The sequence below is a fragment of the Anopheles stephensi genome, chromosome 2 (assembly GCF_013141755.1).
Source record: "Anopheles stephensi strain Indian chromosome 2, UCI_ANSTEP_V1.0, whole genome shotgun sequence".
NCBI lineage: Eukaryota > Metazoa > Arthropoda > Insecta > Diptera > Culicidae > Anopheles > Anopheles stephensi.
In genome coordinates this window covers 43,872,865-43,891,339 of record NC_050202.1, presented here as the reverse complement: position 1 = coordinate 43,891,339, position 18,475 = coordinate 43,872,865, and the positions used below count along the sequence as shown (strand labels likewise).

General features: G+C 40.6%; 3 protein-coding genes across 3 annotated transcripts; 1 reads left to right on the top strand and 2 right to left on the bottom strand.

Moving 5' to 3' along the window:
• Window positions 1–1,198: 1,198 nt before the first annotated feature.
• Window positions 1,199–3,128, bottom strand: LOC118507555 (titin homolog). The gene is made up of 4 exons (XM_036046143.1): window positions 2,670–3,128; window positions 2,410–2,579; window positions 1,531–2,333; window positions 1,199–1,452 (listed from the first exon to the last, which is right to left on the bottom strand). Exons 1-4 carry the CDS (start codon window positions 2,963–2,965, stop codon window positions 1,405–1,407), a joined length of 1,317 nt encoding a protein of 438 aa, XP_035902036.1. The 5' UTR covers window positions 2,966–3,128; the 3' UTR covers window positions 1,199–1,404.
• A 255-nt stretch (window positions 3,129–3,383) lies between these two features.
• On the top strand, window positions 3,384–5,221 carry LOC118507551 (putative leucine-rich repeat-containing protein DDB_G0290503). The gene is made up of 4 exons (XM_036046132.1): window positions 3,384–3,856; window positions 3,940–4,109; window positions 4,176–4,894; window positions 4,952–5,221. Exons 1-4 carry the CDS (start codon window positions 3,582–3,584, stop codon window positions 4,991–4,993), a joined length of 1,206 nt encoding a protein of 401 aa, XP_035902025.1. The 5' UTR covers window positions 3,384–3,581; the 3' UTR covers window positions 4,994–5,221.
• LOC118507550 lies at window positions 5,155–9,128 on the bottom strand. The gene is made up of 3 exons (XM_036046131.1): window positions 8,299–9,128; window positions 6,443–6,549; window positions 5,155–6,345 (listed from the first exon to the last, which is right to left on the bottom strand). The coding sequence occupies exons 1-3, from the start codon at window positions 8,354–8,356 to the stop codon at window positions 5,266–5,268; spliced, it is 1,245 nt and encodes a 414-aa protein (XP_035902024.1). The 5' UTR covers window positions 8,357–9,128; the 3' UTR covers window positions 5,155–5,265.
• Window positions 9,129–18,475: the final 9,347 nt, after the last annotated feature.

The window sequence follows — 18,475 nt, the reverse complement described above, 5'->3', positions numbered from 1 at the left end:
GGCAAAATCATGATATGTGCTCATGATTTTGCATTTAGACCCTATCTCAAGCAGTGTGTTGAAGCTCTCGATTATCGATGGGTTTGAGACAGTAGAGCGTATGAAAAGGCGAAGCGAGAGTAACTCAAAACAGAGCGCTAGCGGCATCACTCCACACATCGCTTCGAGCGACATCGTGTGGGTTGATTTCATACAGCCCAATGCGATTCTCAGACAACGATACTGGATGCGTTCTAGACGGATCAGAGGCGTCTTGGCTGCCCAATGGAAGCATATGTATCCATATACAAAGATTCAAAGATTAGTTAAGGTTTAGTGGTATCAGAAGAAACGCAATGGATGAAAAGATTATTGTTAGGTTGCGTTTTATCTCATGCGCATGTTAAGAGGATTGCGCATCGTGCTACATATCAGCCGTATTTGCCCGTTGGCGTCCAAAATTTAATGCCAGAAGCATTTACCTATTTCCGTACAGAATGCTAATGCAAGAATTCTTGCTGATATTTCAAAGTAATGCTTAAAACACATCGAATTAATGAAAATAATTGCAAAGTAACTGATATTAGCTCATCCAATGTAAACCAATGTGGTGTTGGGCCTAATCCTTCTTCCTTCTTGACGATTCAATAAATTCTCTTAGTTTCTGGGTCCTTTATTTTCTAGCCAAATGTGGGCAGTGTTTTAGTGCAAGTGAACATATTTGCTGAATCAAACATTAATTGACTAAACCATCTGATCAACCCTTGTCCACACGATGATTTTGTAGGCCGGAACTTCTGAAAGCTAGCTGGTGTAGCATTTTCTGAGCGGAATACTAAATTGGGATAAGTTTTGTTAATGTTTTGGATAATTAAAGCCTTAAGGCTTTTTAACATGCATGTCGGTGAGTATGTGTGGCCTAACATATCTTCAAGTGAATAGATATTCCTTCGAAAAACATGATCGAGCCGAGGTTTAATGTGAGTTTACATGTGATTTTCTAGTTATGTGATACTCTTGCTGGGGCGGTCCGGTGGGATCTATTTATCTCGACTAATACCCGCGGAGCAAAGTAATTTAGTAGAAAAGCCATCGATCAAAGCGATCGTCTATAGGGAACCTGATCACGCATTGGGATGAAATGTACCCTACTCTCAAACCTAAGGAACATACCCCATGTCATACAAATCAATTCAACCATTAAAAGGAAGAAGGTTGGTTACAAACACCGTGAGTTCTTTATATCGACGAATACAGTATATCTATTATTACCCAAGTAGTTTGCCAATGATACGCGCTATGAACTAATAGTGCCATTAGGTACACATATCTGTGTATGTAAGCGCATGGCACATTATAATGAATGTAGATTATTTTGAAATGAAGAGTAATGAGCAAGAAAGTGAAAAGTGAGCATTATACGAGCTAGTATTTACCGTCAAAGTATGCCGAAGTTTCGAAAGCATCAGATTGCTGCAATTAGAGAAGATCCGTTAACAATCACGAAAACATTTTAATTGTGTCACCGTGCCTTAAAAACGGGAAACTTACATCGCTATCGCTAATGACACATATCGGTGGATTCTTCGACGAGGCACCTTTCTCGCCATGGTTTTCCATTGCTTTGATGAAAACGTTCCTCTTCGGTCTGCAATTCAAAAGCTTATTCGGCTTGTTAGAAGCTGCAGCAGCCTCTTTCGCTTCAATCTTAACCGATTTGACCGATTCCTTCAGTCGTGCGAGTTCCATGTCCTGCTGTTTGTTCCGTTTCAGGTTATCAAGTTCCTGCTTGAGCTTGTTGTTGCGTTCTTTGGAGCTCTGCAAATCGTCCGCCAACTTGGATCGCTTGTCGCTCAGCTGCTTGATGCGTTCGTCAGTTGCTTTGCCTTCTGCGTTAAGATTCTGGACGCTGTTTGTCATGTCTTCAATCAGCTTTTCTTTTTCCATTTTCAAATCATCCAATGATTTTTCTGAAAATTCGATTTGTTTGGCGTAGTGTTCTTTTTTCTTTGCCAGTTCAGCTTCGGCCGTTTGCTTCGTCTGCAGGAAGTTGTTTTGAAGCGTTTCTTTCTCGGCTTGGAGCTGATCGAAAGCATTCGACTGGTCGCGCAACTTTTGCTGTTCACGCTGCAGTTCTTCGACGCGCTGTTGGATTTTCGCCTGGTTTTGCGTAATTTCGTTCTTGATTTTCTGCGTAACTTCTGCCTGTCTCGATAGTGCAGCACCCATTTCACATGCTTTTGCGTTACATTCTTGTTGCAGTTTGTCTTTCTCTACCGAAACATTATGGACCTGTTGGCACAAATCTTTCAAACGTTGTTCCCCTCTCTTAAGCGCCTGATCCAGGAAATTGGCTGGAATGAAATAGTTTGTTGCGAGTTGAAGAGAGAGCAAGGCGGGTTTATTCTATTGCACCACCCAAACACGTACCTTTTTCAGTTATTGCGTCCAACTGTTTCTTTATCTCCTCCATTTCTGATCGGGCCATAGCATCGTCTTCTTTAAGCTGTGCGCGAAGCGCTTCGTTCGATTTTATGAGTGCATTGATGGCTTCCAATTTTTCGCGTACACGCACGGAAGTGGTGTGCTTCAGATCCTCGCTGTAAAGAGATTACATCACCCACAAAATTTTACACACTGCATTGGGGGTAGTTAAAGTGTATGAAACAGGGCAGGACAAAGATACTCACATTTGTTGTACATTTTTCTGAAAATTGTGCTGCAGGAATAGATCACTTTTGGTCTGCATCCGCTCCTCCAGCACTTTCTTGATGGAATGCTGCAGCTTCATGATTTCCTTTTTCTGGTTTACGTGTTGGATGCTTTGCTGAATTACTTGATGCAGCACGGTGAACTTATTCTGCTCTACCATTTGTTGTATCTGTTCCATCACCTTCTGAATCACGTTCTGCGAAGGCTGTTCTTCGGGCGAACCACATTCAATTTCCATGTTGTCGTTTGTAGTTTCCTGACTGCTGTCCGCCATTACCTTTGATACTAATATTGGAATTCGTACAGGAATTAGGAAATGGCTTATAAAACTTTTGCACAACGCGTCACGTCCTGCTGAATGGAAAATTCTTCTGCTAGTTTGGGAACGCTCCTGTACAGCACGCACAAAGTTTTAAGTAGGCGTTGCTAGTTCATTGGAAGAGCTCTGCCTGTCAAGGTAGCTATATGCAAGGTGGTGCGTTCATCGAGAACATTCTTATTGGTGTAATAATTCATTTCATTTAATTTCACGCCCCAGAAATATTTGAAAAAATAAGGCAAAACAAAACAAAGGGGACAATATTAATATTGGATTATTTGGAAATCATTAAATAACAAATTAACCTATTTGGCGAGGTTATACAAATTGTGTTGGACTCTCAACCTTGGTCATGAGTTTATAACTATAGATTTGCGCCATTTTCATTCAATGCCTGCTTTAGGATTAGTGCGTATCTAGCTTTGTGGCGTCCCTTTTGGGGAAAGTGAATTATCCATACATTAGTCGACTGTAGATGATTCTGAAATAAGAATAATATCATCCAATCATCCTTTTAAGCGCAGTAAATCGGTGAGACAAGGGCAAACACGCAAGTATTTAATCCAGTACAATGGCTGACGACCAGCAGCAAGAGCAAACCCCGACACCACCGGCATCAGAACAGTCGGCTACAACCAACGAAATGGTGCAAATCGTTCGCGAATTGTTGTACAAAGACAAAAACACCGCTCTGGTGAAGGCGGTAGAGTTGTTGGTGTTGAATATCCAACAACGGCAAGTTATCTTTATGCTGAAGCAAACACTGCAAGAAGCGGTCGTTCAGACGGACCAAATGCTAAAAGATTTGCATGATCAACCGGTAATGGAATCGTTACTGAGCAATATGTTAGTATTTTCGCTAGGTTTTACTGGTAATTTCTTGGGCATTTACATGAATTCAAATGATTTTCTCGTTATCGATTCGACAGTGAAACCCAGAATCAATCCACCCGGAAGCAGCTCGGAGATAAAGTGGACTCCATTCGTATGCACATGAAATCGAACGAAGTGCTGCGCAAACAGCTGAAGAAAGAGCTCATGGGTTTCCGGTCGGGCATCGATGATATCAAGAGACACATGCACGAGAAAGAAGAAATAGGTAAGTAATGTACATGCAAACATCCTCGTTATTTCTGTTCATATTTTAAAACATTGTCTTTTGTAGGAAAATTTCTGTGCCAATCATTCTCTGATACTAAGGCGCGAGCAGACGAATTGCACAAAAAGTTGTGTGCTGTATCAGATGAACGAGCTAAACTTCGCGAAGAGAATCACGAAAGAATGGAGCAAATCAGAAAGCTAAAACATAGTTGCGAGGAGAATGTTAGAAAGATAAAGATTGATCTGGCAGAAGGTGAAAAAGAACTGGAACATCTTCTGGCAGAGTTAGAAGCTGTAAAGCAACAAGCCGCAGAAAAGATGCATGGGTGCCGTCAGATGGTGTCGGACAAAACTGCAATGCAGCAACGTAATGCCAAGCTGGCGCAACAGATGCAAAATGAAATGAATCAATTGGAACAGAACTTTCAAGGGAAAAAGATTCAGCTTGATCGTGTGTTCGTTGAAAAGTCTGACGAATACAAACAGAAAATTGAAGAGCTGGATCAGCTGATCGGTGAATTAATGAACAAGAACGCAGAACAAGAGAAGGAAGCAGTACAATCCGAGGCCGAAGTGTCAAAGATCGCGGATGAGTTAGAGGATGTTAACAGCGAAAACTTAAAGCTGGAAAACGAACTCGCCAATCTGAAAGCTTCGGTCCATGTAAACAACGGCTCATTGCAGAATAATCCGACTCAGCAGTTCGGTGGAAGAGCGCGGGTGCATACTCTTCCCAAACCAGCTGCCGCGCACGTAGCGTCCAGCACTGACAATGAATTTGATGTAAGTATTTACACGTTATTTGCATGACCCTAAATTGATTTTAATTGTCTTTCGCAGGTGTCTTACCACTTGGACAATGAGCAAAGTTTCATTCTCTAGCATCGAATCCAAAATTTGTAAGTAAATTGTAAGCTTTGTGATAAGCACCTAACCATAGCGTACGCATTGTGAGGTGTATATGTTGCGTGTGTATTTCACGAATACGCTTACAATTTCACGCTTACAAAGAATTCGTTATAATTTTCCTTTCTTTCTGTACTATCCAATATTAATCCCAACGCACTAAACGTAATAAAACGAGAATAGCTCTTCGTTAGAAAGTAAAAATAATTTATTACATATAAACGTACCTACACGGGGCATTGTGCCTGTTAACCGTACGACAGCGTGTATCCCATGCTTTCCATCAGTGTTTCTTTGATCGCTGGCTGGAGGGCTTTTTGCATGTAGGTTGTGAGCAGACCGCGCACGCCTTTCGAAAAGAGGTTATCGATTTCATTCGAGTAAGCATCATCTAGTGCTTCGTTCGTTTCTACATTCTGCCACCCTTTGTCCGGGTTAGCTTGCTCGTGTGCGTAAATGTTCGCGGGACCACCGAACGCCGAGTAAGAAAATGGGTTTCGCTCCGCAAAGAATGTTCTGCTGTTCGGATCCTGATTCGCACTCGGACCATCTTGAGTATCTTCTCCGTCTATGTTGACGAACGTGGAAGGGGATAGAAAAAGGGAGTCGCCGTCATTTAGCTTAAACACATCGTTCAGTCCATCGTTGGCGACCAGATCTTCATCGATGTAGTCGAGCGATCGCTGTCGATCCCGTCCATAGTACGAAGGTGCTGTTGCTGGCTGGCGGTTGAAAAAGTGTCGTCGTTTCGAGTTAATCCGATACTTTATACCACTTGGCCCTTCACAGCTGTGGGCAAACACGGAAATGAAGCCTGGTTCCGAGAAATGTGAATCTGTTCGCACATTCGCCTGTCGGCTTCGTTCCCCAACACCCGACGGTATAAGCGGAATAGTTCGAAATTCGATGCCTGCCCGACGCAGCCGTAAAATCATATCACATCGGCCACCCGATGGGTGCATGATTACGCGTCCGCTTATCTGTAGATCAGGGAACTCGAGCTTCGTGTCCAATGTGCGATTGTGTTCGATAAATTGACACCGGTCGACCACGACCCAGTGATTGTTTTGCGGTATTCTCACTCTCAAATTTGCCACCTCAACTTGTGCGGCGGCCAATGAGTTGGTGGGGCTGGTGGACGGTTGAAAGTAGGAGGATGAAGAAGCTCCACCGCCTCCAGAAGGGTTGCCCAGCTTGTGCTTGTACTCGGAGACTATCTGTTGAATTTCTTCGTTGTAATTATTGTTGCTGTATGGTGACCGTTTTCCAGCAGCATCAAATAAGGTTGGCCTGTGCGGTGGTCCGTTATCGGAAAAATCTATAATCGACTATTGAGTAATTGAGTGAGGCAAGAAAAACTATTATTAATCAAATCGGTTCGTAAGTGCGTCTCGACAAGCAGGATCACAAGGATGTGGGACTTACGCTATAACCGGAGCGTTGCTGACTTCGCCGGAGTGTTGTGTCAAGAGCCGTTTCCAAACGATTTGCACATCTTTGTCCATAAAGATTGCGAATGGCTCTTGTGCTTCCTAAAAAAATAAGGTAAATTGCTTAATTTATCAAATTATTCGTATATAATTAAAATCGTATAATCGGGTTGTCGCCAAAGGACGGCACAACGGTACAATAAGAATAAGAAATACTGACCGCGATCGGTCGCCAACGGACAACCGACGAACTGCTGACCGCGATCGGTCAGCAATAATAAGATATAAAACGCGAATAAGTTTCAATAAAGATAGTCATTTCACCATCAGAACGAGTCTGAGTATTAGTGGTCTTTAGTCGTGACCTGCGCCTGTCTAAAGAAACGCGCCGCGAGGCTAGCTTCGCGCACGCGACACGGGAAGTGCTGCCCTATACTACGTTACTGCTGGTGTAACTGTTAAACGATAGCAGCGTTAAGGTGGCAGTCTTATTATTTGAATGGTGCATACATTTAAAAACCCTTTTACGAGATTACGATCCTTTGGCAAAAGTGAAGCTCGTTACATTGCTCTCACGTCATTATTTGACAGATTTATCACGATTCCTTACACTGATATTACTACTAGGGCTTAATTTTAAATACTACGCTTGAAATTGGACAGAGCCAAGCAGTAAATAACTGTTTCTTATTGATTGTTTAAGAACAAGGAAATAGTATAGATTCATTTGAAACACGTAGAATAACAATACACGAATGTATGTAGGTATACGCGCTGGCTGTTCTTCAAAGAACTAAAAAAACTACGAATATTGTGGTTCTCAAAATGGTTCTCATTTTATAGAACTATTATGTTATGGCTGCATCAAAATCAGTTAATGAGACGCTTGTTTAGCTGAATTATACAATTGAGTAAAGCACTGTTTCTGGCAAGTGTGGTTTTAATTAGACACGAATCCTTCAATCTCTCGTCGCTTTCTTTTGATAAAGTAATCAACTATACATAAAATGCTAATGTATTTAAAAAAGATGTTTTTTTTTTATAAATCTTTGTTACTGAAAATCGTTACAAGCCCTTTACGTATACACTACAAATTACTGCATCATCCTTTGATTTGATGGAGTTATGGCTAACGCAGTCAAAGAAGTTTGATGATTTTTTCGTACTACGAGCTTAATCCCTGACCAAAAATAAAGCGTAAGGAAATATTGAGATATATCCTGATGACCGTTTGTAACCGCATTTAGTTCTACAACATTTGCGAAAAATCCAATTGGGGACTGATAGGGGTCACTAACAGATAATAGATTGGGGAAGGTTTTTTTTAACCTTTTTTCAAAGGTTTAGGTGGACTTTAAAAAACTATTTTGACCAGTATGTCCAGTATGTGTTGAACAGAAAACTTAAATACAGCAAGGTATTTGTGGTAATTTCTGAATCTCTTAAAAATCTTTACGTAATGTATTTCTTTTGGCGCTTTTTTAACTGGCAAACTGTCTCGATTGTGTTTTTTCTCGAATTTTCACGAACACAATATCCACTCAAATTTTCCCGCCAAACCAAACTAAAACAATGGCCGTACGAAAGTACACGGGAGCAGCAAACTTCCACAATTACATCACTCCTTTCCCATGGGCGGCAGGGCGCTGAACGCAGATGATCACTTTTCGCTACCATTTGAGACACACAACATAAAGTTTAAAAAGATCTGTTGCGATAGATTTTTTATAGTAACCGGGTTTTTATGCGTTTTACTTAAAACACATGCACTACAATATTGCCTTAGAAAATAATGACACATTTTTTACTTTCTTATCACAGTCCTTGCATGTCCAGTGACGCGAAACTCACCTAAAGCTAACTCAGACGTGCAGAAACATAAAAGAAAGATCCAGAATGGACGATACATTTCAGTACTCCAAAAAAACACTCCTCAAATGCACTGTACAACTTCCGAATGCTGTTCACACTTTTTCACTGATGGCTGATCCGAGTCAGGGGAAATGATCGAACAATTTTTACAGTCCTATTTAATTGTGGCGTCATACAGCGAATAAAACACTTGTGTATCGTTAAACCGCGAGCAGGTGTCGTGAATCGCATAAGCACCACTCTAAGAGTTTCGTCGTCGAAAGTCATTGGTAGACTGAAGCACTGCGAACCGAAATGGAAGCCACCTCCGACCGAAACCAAACCACCACCCACCACCCATCACCACCACCACACCGCCATAAAGCCACACGAGAAAAGCTTTTCCCAGCTTTTGCATCCTAACATGGGCTGCCCTCCTCGTTTATGGGGGCCGCGATTGCAGTTGTACCCTTTTTTTTCGTTGTATGCTTTTTATTTCCAGTTCCATTTTGTGGTACATCTTCCGTCCCATCCAAAGGGGGGGAGAGCATTATCTTTGTTAGGGCTGCAAGGGAGGACAAGCTCCACCCGGACCCAGTATGTGGCAGCCTGGGATTTGGTTGGTTTGGCAGCGCCACCACAGTCTGGCGACGCCGTTGCCTTCTCCCTTAGCCAGTTTGCTGCTGCAACTGCCAGGTGCAACGGGTCGTTTGGTCGATCACAGCGAAGCTGGCATTGAAATGCTGAACCTGCTGGAAATCAAGAGTAGGCAACCGAAGAAAAGACGAGCAGAGAAAACCGAATACAGCTCACGTTGCGTGAAATGCGTCTTCCGCCCCCAATGCTGAGGAAAAATGTCTGAGTGTTAGCGCCCGGATGGGTCGTTTGGATAGCTGTTTACTAGGTTGGACATACTCTTCGGCTTCGGGCCGGTTCTCGTTTCGTTTTGGATCAGTAAACTGACGACGACTGTCGGTGGCGTCGTTCTGCTGTAGGGGAATTTTCCCTGTAACCTCTTAACTAGTGCACCGTGAATGACGCGTTAGTGGGTTTGAGACTGGTTACATGAGACTGGAAAATTTTAACGCCTGTTCGTGACTTTATGCAATGCGAATGCAATTTGTAGATACGATCGAGGTAAAACAAGAAAAAAGGGATGAGATTAATTTCCATCTGGTATATGAGTTTACTTTTACTTATTTTCTCAGATAAATGATACTAGTTATTAAGAGCAGCAAACAGTATTTAAATGTTGTACTTTCATTTTTTTACTAAGAGCGGCCCAGCCGTATTGCTATACTTTCCTTTGTGCTACGAATGAAAGAATTCAGCTCAAGTAATGTAAAATACCCGAAACTATAGACCCCTGCGGTAGAGGCGACAGCCGAGCGGACGCGGACGTTCTCCCGTAGTGAGGACCACCAGGAGGGGGTGTTGAATAATGCGTAATCCTTTTAAGAGCGCGTTCTAATATTTGCAAAAGGAAGCTAATTGCTACAGTTGAATTAGTAGCGTTAGCTATGCAGAAAATTCCACCACGGTACACTGTTTAGGAGATATTTTGTTCCATCCCAATCCCAATCAAGGCTTACGAAATGCTTGATTTGAAGATTATAAATGGGAGAATGAATTTATGTGTAAAAAGATCGTACTAGAACCTGGAGAATAGCTGCAGAATGCCTGTTGTTGGGAGTTATTCTACATCAAGGAATGATCATATAGCCACCGGAAATAGCTTTATTATAATTTAAGATGACATGTTCAATTTTTCAAGAAATATGCCAAGCAGTTTGTCTCGAGCAGTGTACTGCTGACAGAGTGATCGTTTGGTACGCGTATTAGAGCGTCTGGAATCGTGAGACGATGAAGAGCGTTTAGGGAAAACAGAAGAAAGAAAAAACGCCTATGCGAAGTGGGAAGACCTGAACCTGGGGGTCACGTCACGGTGGCGGTACCAAACAGTTTTTCCAGTAGCTCCGCCAGTAGATGTAGAAATTACGGGAGCGCGGAAATAAAGAGTGTTACCGGTCTTTCCACAATCATGACGTGAAGCGAACAGGTGAAAAAGAAGCTGTTCATCTGTCAAGCCACCGGAACGATAGGAAAGTAAAAGAGTACCAATTTTCGCTTGAAAGACACCATGTGACCCTGGTCCCCCCCTAGGGGCGGAGGGCGAAAATGTGGCTAATCACAGACACACGGTCGCGAAACAAATTGCCTTCCAATTGAAAAAAACAAGACAATGGGCATTCATTTCTCTAACAGCAAAAATCGACAGAAAGTGAATCTGATTGTGAGTTGTAAAAGAATCCCCGTGTGGGTTGTGTACCTCATTCGCTAGCTTTGAAGCTGCCTGCTTTTGTTGGCGCCCCCATGCAGTATGGTTGGCCTGGCTCTGGCGACAATGTGCCAGAGAAAATTTGAATCATACAGTGGCAGCACAACGAAGATCTGAAAGCGAAAGAAAGAGGAAAACAGCAGCCACGTTTCTCTGCTCGTTTTGCAGCAATTCGACACGTCGCATTATCGTCTAATTTTAGCAAACCAATGTACTGCTGCGCCTATTTTCACCGGTAACAATAGGCGGGAAGGACGAGTTTGTGGTGTGTAATCATCATCATCATCATCATCATTCTCTATGAACAATGTCACTTGCGTTGTCAGATATTATGCATATTGTTATCGGTTGGGTGTGTTAAGCGTTGCAATTATTTGCACAAACTATGTGGCAACAGGTGTGTGGTTGGTTTGTGTATTAAGCAATAGTGTTGCGACAGATGCACAATTACGTGTGCGAATAAGAATTGCATCATTGCTTATCGTGCCCTCTAAATTGATCGATATATCTTTAATAAAATATGCCAATTAAATCATGGTTTTGATCATGAGCAAACTTTGTATCGTTTCAGGTGGCTCTTTATTGCAATATTGCTCTTGCTGTCGGAAATACAGGAGAATTGTACAAACAGATTTTGAACCCCTTTTGCTTCCAATGATCCTAAGAATCTATGAGTGAGGAGATTGATGGTGCCAAAAATTGACTGGCGCATAGCATTTACCTCTGAACGATCGAACTATCTTGAATTGAATGAGCTAAACTACTTGCCTATTTTGTGCAGATCTGTTAGAGTACGCTTAGATAAGAATGATTTATGGCGTTCAAGTGCTCTCCAAAAATGCCAGAATATTGACAACGTCCCTAGATCTTGATTGGTATCAAGGACTTGGTCAGTGATGCCCAAGTTGGATTGCAAGACAATGTTGCTAGACCATGAGCGGTATCGAGAACTTCTTCACCAAAGCCAACGTGTACAAAGGCCAAAGGTTTGTCAGGAGAGCTTCCTACCTAATGCATGGGGAGAACATGTTCAATGTAGCACACAGTTCATGCTAACAAAATAGGTTACGGAATTGGCAAAAAGGTGCTTTAAAATATGTGTCAAGTCGTGCCAATGTGTGATAAAAATAAGTATTAATAAAGCCCGGAGTACGGTTAGGGTCGATTGTAATTTAATTATAATTCATGACAGTGCGAAACCGCCTTCTTGCGGGGATGTATTTGCCTTCCCCATTTGGCAAACATTTCCTCTCGTCGTTTAACGGTAAGCCGGGCATACGGTTTGCCCGAATTGCCGCCTTTTTTCATGAACTGCCTTTCCTACATTGATGATCATCTCGTGTTGGGGGGAGAAGGTGGGAAACCCGTGATATACATCTGCATAGTGTGGCGTGCTGCAGCAACAGAGCGAGCGTTCGGGGCAGCTGCGAGAACTAGCTTTCTGCCAAACGGAAGAAGATCCATCTCGCGCTCGCAGCAGGTGTTACAGAAAAGGTGGCAAACGCGCCGCGCGAATGAGGTACATATTTAAAATTTCAAGAACCACCACCTTCTAACCCGCAAGTGGGCCATCATCCCTTGGAATGAGTCGGTGAACCGTACACGTTTGGGGTGCAGAAAGTGAAATAAGGTCACCACCACCGGTACGCCGAGTAACTGATGCAACGACTGCGATTGCCTGCTGCTTCGCCCGGGAATCTCAACAAAAAAAAAAAAAAAACGAACGAAGGAAAATAAAAACGGTTGGTGCCTCATCAAGCATCTGATTTTCACCTAAATGGCACACATTTGAGTTTTTGTGTGGGGTAGCTTTTGATTCGATGGGGACGCAATTTTTGTGTTTGTACCTTTTCGCTTTTCCGCTGTCAGGTCTTGAGCGTACTCTATGTAGCTATCTTTTTAATGCTGTGCTGGATTTAAAAAGCACACGATCAAGAAGTCACACAATGCTCCGGTGATCTTAATGCAGACACAGAGGAGCAGTGCAGCAGAGTCTTGGGTTTGAGGGTTTCGTTAGTCGGTTTCGTCGTGGGTCGTTTGTAACAGAGCCATTCGGAACGCATTATTTAGTGCCACGACCGACGACCTATCTGTATCATCGTACCATTCTTTTCTGAAGTGTTGGCTAGTTCCCTTATTTAGGCGCGAAACTGGGTGTTATTAAATGGCGCTACAGTTTGAATTGAATTTTTAGCTGGGTGAGAGGGAAGGTTAAGAATTGCAAATAGAAAAGGAAAATTCGTTACAGTCGCGAAATAAAACTGGTTCAAGATCAGTCCCTAATGAGTCTTGCTCGTTAGATGTTGTTAGAAAAGAAATGAGTGTATAAAGAGGAACAGCTTTTCTTACTTAGAAAAAATGCATATAAATTACGCATTACAAAAATGTACCAACTTTGGATAGGGATGCAATTAAATGCCTAACATATAACTTAATCGGCTAAAGATTGCTTGAATGCTTCGTGCAGGAAGTATTGTAACAATAATATCCCGCTCCCGGTACCGAGAAGCCTTATGGCAATTACCGCACACTTTAGCCATGGCTGTAGTAAAACTAATCCATTTTTTGGGCTCTTCCGGAGCGCTGCTGTGATCAGTTTAATGAAATGCCTTGGAGAAGACACTTTTCCCGAGTGCCATATTTGAGTGTCGTCAGGCTATTTGAGTGATTGTCACTGGCAATGCTTCATCTTAGGTATGATGGATGGTGAGTGTTGTAAAACAATGCCTTTCTTGTCACTTCTTCGCTTTAGATAACGACATATGGCGCGAGTTAGCAACGAGCGTCGGTAATCGCTAAATCAGCATTGGGAGTGTCGTGTTGTATCCAACGCGACGAGTTATGCTGATGCGGCGATCGCTGCTGGGCCGTTTATGGGCCGATAACGGAATCGGCTGAATTCAATAAAATAGTTAATTTCAAGACACCGAACTGTAAAAGACTCTTTCTATCTATTCAGAAAGAAAAGTTTTAACTGGCGCCCGAATAGGGACCTGACAAAAAAATCAGCGGGAAGTGTATAAGTTAAAAAAAAATCCTATAAAGTTAGCCATTTAAAAATTGTGGCTAATCTCGTGGTTGAAGGAGCCATCATAATAACGAAGCGAACTTTGGGACACCGTGGTTAATTCCCGATTGCTGCCAGCGAGCCCCCAGTCATCAGAAGGATAAAAAGGAACATCTTGCTGTAGCTGCCCAATTTTCCCCCGAAGAAAAAGAAGTCAGATGCCCATGGAAATTAACTCAACCATACTGTAAGTAAAAACCTAAAAAATCCGAAATCAGTGAAATTTTGGTGTTTAATTAAATAGCTTCTGCTGTAATTTGTTAGTGGTGAATCGTGATCGTGACAAGTGTTAAGTGAAGTGAGCATTTAAAACACAAAAATGACCAATCCCAACACTGAAATGGTTCTACGATCTTTCGTGGAGATGGGAAAAACCCCTGACTTTTTGAGGGATGTTCCTATTTTTGATGGAAACCCAAATGAGTTGATGAATTGGATTTCGGATGTGGAAGATGTTTTTATCATGTATAGAGATCTTCCTGACGACTCTGTGCAGTTCCATCTGATCGAACGAACAATCAGAAGGAAAGTCCGTGGAGAAGCTTCCGATGTGTTAAATGCAAATAATGCAACATGTAGTTGGCATCAGATAAAATCTATCCTAATGCTTTACTATAAAGATAAGCGTGACGTGAAGACCCTGGATTATGAATTGACGTGTATTCGTAAGGGTAATTCGGAAAGCCTCGCCGGATATTATAGCAGGGTTAACCAATTGTTAGCCGCTATAATAGCACAAGTTCAAACTGACAGTAAGTACTCTCTGCATGCAAATGTCCACATAAACTATTTCAGAGAGAAAGCTTTGGATTCGTTTATTAGAGGTTTAGAAAAACCATTATCCACTTTATTAAAAACTGCTGACCCGAAGACCCTTAGCAAAGCATATCAATTTTGCATTGATTACTTTAATATGGACGTTCGATCAGCACCTTTTAAAAATCAATATGGAAATCAAAATTCTCTTAATATTCCCAAGCCAAGAGATTTAGGCTTCGAGCCTCAACCCCCTAGGGTAGCACCCAGAAAAATTGTTTATCAACCAGTACCCCCTCCTAGAGCAGCGCCTCGTCCAGCTCCACGATACAATTCCCATTACCTGCCTAATCAGCAATATACCCCACAGAGGCAACAGCCCGAGCCAATGGAGGTAGATAGAAGTATAAATTCACGTCATATTGACTATGGTAACAGACCCACATATGGCGAAAAAAGACCAAGACCACCATCAAGTCAAGAAGCGTGGGTAAAGAGGCAAGCTCACCCATTATATGCTCATCAAATGAATAAAAATGCCAACGACGCAAGGTATTGTCACGGACAAACAATAAATGAATTTGAGCTCACAGAGCAAAACAATCTTGTTGACAAATTACAAAACATAAATTTGCAACACGAGCATGATCCGTTGGAGGGATCAAGTCGCGATGGTCAGAACCATTTTTTAGAGTGGAAGATGAGTTGGTAGTTCCCAGCCTTCCTTTTATTTATCTTAAAACTACCATTGGAAACTTTCCGTTTTTAATAGACACAGGTGCTAATATTAATTTAATACATCCACAATTGGCACGTGCATATGAAATCAGTAAACCGTACGAATTTTCAGTAGGTCAAATAAGTTGTGCAAATAGTACATTTGCTCCTACTAGTGCAATTAATATAAATTTTTTCCATCCCAAAATTGATTTTGAAGATCGCTTTTTGTTACACAAATTTCACAATTTTTTTTATGGAATCATTGGAAATAGCATGTTGAAAACATTGAAAGCTAAAATTGATCTAGAAAATGACCAAATCACATTGAGTAGAAACTCTAAAAGATTCGTCATCCCAATCTCATACTATTCTCCACATAATCGGTCATCCCACAATTTGATCCGAACATCTCATCTATCCAAATTAGAGCTAGAAAAACTAAACCAGGTTTTAGATAAAAACAGAGATGCATTTTACAAACCAGACAGTAAACTAACATGTACAACCAAAGTGGAATGTGCAATACACACTTCAGACGATACACCTATCCATCAAAGAGTGTATCCATATCCTGCAGCATATGCTGACGAAGTAAATAAGCAAGTTGACAAGCTATTAGCGGATGGAATAATCAGACCGTCTCGCTCAGCTTGGACTTCACCGGTATGGATTGTGCCAAAAAAACCGGATGCATCAGGACAAAAGAAATTTAGAATGGTTATCGATTATCGAATGTTAAATGCTAAAACCATCTCCGAAAAATATCCAATGCCCGAGATAAATTATGTGATAGACCAATTAAAAGGAAAAAAATATTTCTCGACTTTAGATTTAGCTTCGGGATTCCATCAAATTAAGATGAAAGCATCAGATATTGAAAAAACGGCTTTTGCTATTAATAACGGTAAATACGAATTTACTAGGATGCCGTTTGGTTTAAAAAACGCACCGGCTATATTTCAAAGGGCTATCGATGATGTACTTCGAAATTTTATTGGAAAAATATGTTACGTTTATATAGACGACGTAATAGTTTTTGGCGATGATTTAGAAAATCATTTGAAAAATTTGGACACAATTTTGACAACATTAAATAATGCAGGACTAAAAATTCAATTAGACAAATCAGAATTCCTTCGCCAAGAAGTTGAATTTCTTGGTTTCATTATTTGCACAGAGGGAATAAAACCCAACCATAAAAAAATAGAAGTTATAAATAAATACCCTGTGCCCAAAACCATTAAAGATTTGCGTGCCTTCCTAGGATTAATGGGCTACTATCGACGATTTGTCAAAGACTTTGCCAAAATTGCTAAACCTTTGACAAACATTTTAAGGGGAAAGGGATCTGACACATCCAAAAAGAAAATTACATTAAATCAACAAGAAATCGAATGTTTCAATAAAATGAAGCAAATACTATCATCGAGCGATATTCTCATCTATCCAGATTTTAACAAACCATTTATTTTGACAACCGATGCTTCAGATTATGCAATTGGATCCGTTCTTTCTCAAGGTGAATTAGGCAAAGATAAACCAATTCACTTCGCATCAAGAACACTATCTAAAACTGAAGAGAAATATTCCACCCCTGAGAAAGAAATGCTTGCAATTTTCTGGTCACTACAAACTTTCCGCAATTATTTGTATGGAGCTAAACTCAAAATATTAACTGATCATCAACCACTTACTTTTGCCCTCTCCCAAAAAAATACTAACGCAAAATTAAAACGTTGGAAAGCATATTTAGAGGAGCATGACCACGAGATTTTGTATAAACCAGGCAAAGGCAATGTTGTAGCAGATGCCCTCAGCAGAATAGTTTTCTCTATGACTGGTACGCAACATTCATCACAAACTAGTGACGATTTTTACATTATCTCTACAGAAGCACCACTTAATGCTTTTCACAACCAGATCGTGTTGAAAAAAGGGAAACCAAACACAGTAATTGAATATCCATTCCAAAATTTTAAACGTACAACAATTTACTCCGAAATAATAACCGAATCATCTCTTTTACAGATTCTAAAGGATCATTTCACAATATCAAAAGTAAACGGACTTTTCACGAGTGAAGACATAATGGGAAAATTTCAAGAGGTTTATAGGAAGTATTTTGGAAGTCAGAAGCTCCTTAAGATTCGATTTACTCAAAATCTTCTGGAAGACATTACAGACGAAGATCAACAACGAGAAATAATCACGGCAGAGCACAATAGGGCACATCGTGGAGCCCAGGAAAATAAGTCGCAAATTTTACGTAAATACTATTTTCCAAAGCTGCTAGCCAAGATAAAAAAAATTGTTTCCAATTGCTGTATCTGCAATGAAAACAAATATGACCGAAACCCTATCCGGTATCCTCAACAACAAACTCCAATCCCCGTACACCCTTTCCAAATTGCACACATTGATATAATGTTTCTCGAAAAACATTATTTTTTAACTTACATCGATAAATTTTCAAAATTCGCTCAAATTAAAGAAATTCAATCGCGAGCCGCCTTAGATATTGTTCCGGCAGTTAAAGAAATAATTACAAAATACCATCCTCCTAAAATATTAGTAATGGACGGCGAAAAATCTTTTGGTACACAAGATCTAATAGATTTTTATAAAACTCACCAAATCCAAATATATTTAACAGCTACAGGTCGAAGTGAAATGAATGGAGTAATAGAAAGGTTCCATTCTACCATATTAGAAATTTATCGAATAACGAAATTTGAGAACAACAATTTAACTATTTCTGATCTAATCGAGCTTTCACTTCACAAATATAATTCATCCATTCATTCGACTACTAAATATACTCCTTATGAGATAATTTTACCGTCTGTCCGTTCATCAGATATTTGTGAAAATGTTTACAAAAATTTAACAAAGAAACAGGAGAAAGATATTTCATATTACAATAAGAGAAAAAAGGAAATAAATATAAAAGAGGATATGACAGTTTATGAAAAAACCAGAGCCAGATTAAAACACAAGCCGAGATACAAGAAAATCAAGATTAACAAAGTAAACAAAAGCACTATAAACACAAATGATTCACGAAAAATTCATAAAAACGATATAAAAATAAGATAGCTAACAATACCGTCATTCTAACATCATTGTTCTCTTCTTACAGTTTTCTATTTGTAGTATGTACCCTAGCTGAGCCGAGGATCTCTATTCTGAAGGTAGACAACCAACCTATAGTTGCAATGGACGAAGGTTGGGCAAGAATAAGGATAGATAGCCATATTTACATACACCATTACAATTTAACTGCGTATAAGGGTTAT

Excerpts from the sequence above, each read along its gene's own strand:
- LOC118507555 (XM_036046143.1), bottom strand. The coding sequence starts at position 2,965 with ATGGCGGACAGCAGTCAGGAAACTACAAACGACAACATGGAAATTGAA. Across the intron at positions 2,580-2,669 it reads CAGAAAAATGTACAACAAAT|CGAGGATCTGAAGCACACCA; the intron begins GTGAGTATCTTT and ends ATCTCTTTACAG. Across the intron at positions 2,334-2,409 it reads GGACGCAATAACTGAAAAAG|CCAATTTCCTGGATCAGGCG; the intron begins GTACGTGTTTGG and ends ATTTCATTCCAG.
- LOC118507551 (XM_036046132.1), top strand. The coding sequence starts at position 3,582 with ATGGCTGACGACCAGCAGCAAGAGCAAACCCCGACACCACCGGCATCA. Across the intron at positions 3,857-3,939 it reads GAATCGTTACTGAGCAATAT|TGAAACCCAGAATCAATCCA; the intron begins GTTAGTATTTTC and ends TCGATTCGACAG. Across the intron at positions 4,895-4,951 it reads GCACTGACAATGAATTTGAT|GTGTCTTACCACTTGGACAA; the intron begins GTAAGTATTTAC and ends TGTCTTTCGCAG.
- LOC118507550 (XM_036046131.1), bottom strand. The coding sequence starts at position 8,356 with ATGTATCGTCCATTCTGGATCTTTCTTTTATGTTTCTGCACGTCTGAG. Across the intron at positions 6,550-8,298 it reads CACGTCTGAGTTAGCTTTAG|GAAGCACAAGAGCCATTCGC; the intron begins GTGAGTTTCGCG and ends TTATTTTTTTAG. Across the intron at positions 6,346-6,442 it reads AGCAACGCTCCGGTTATAGC|TCGATTATAGATTTTTCCGA; the intron begins GTAAGTCCCACA and ends ATTACTCAATAG.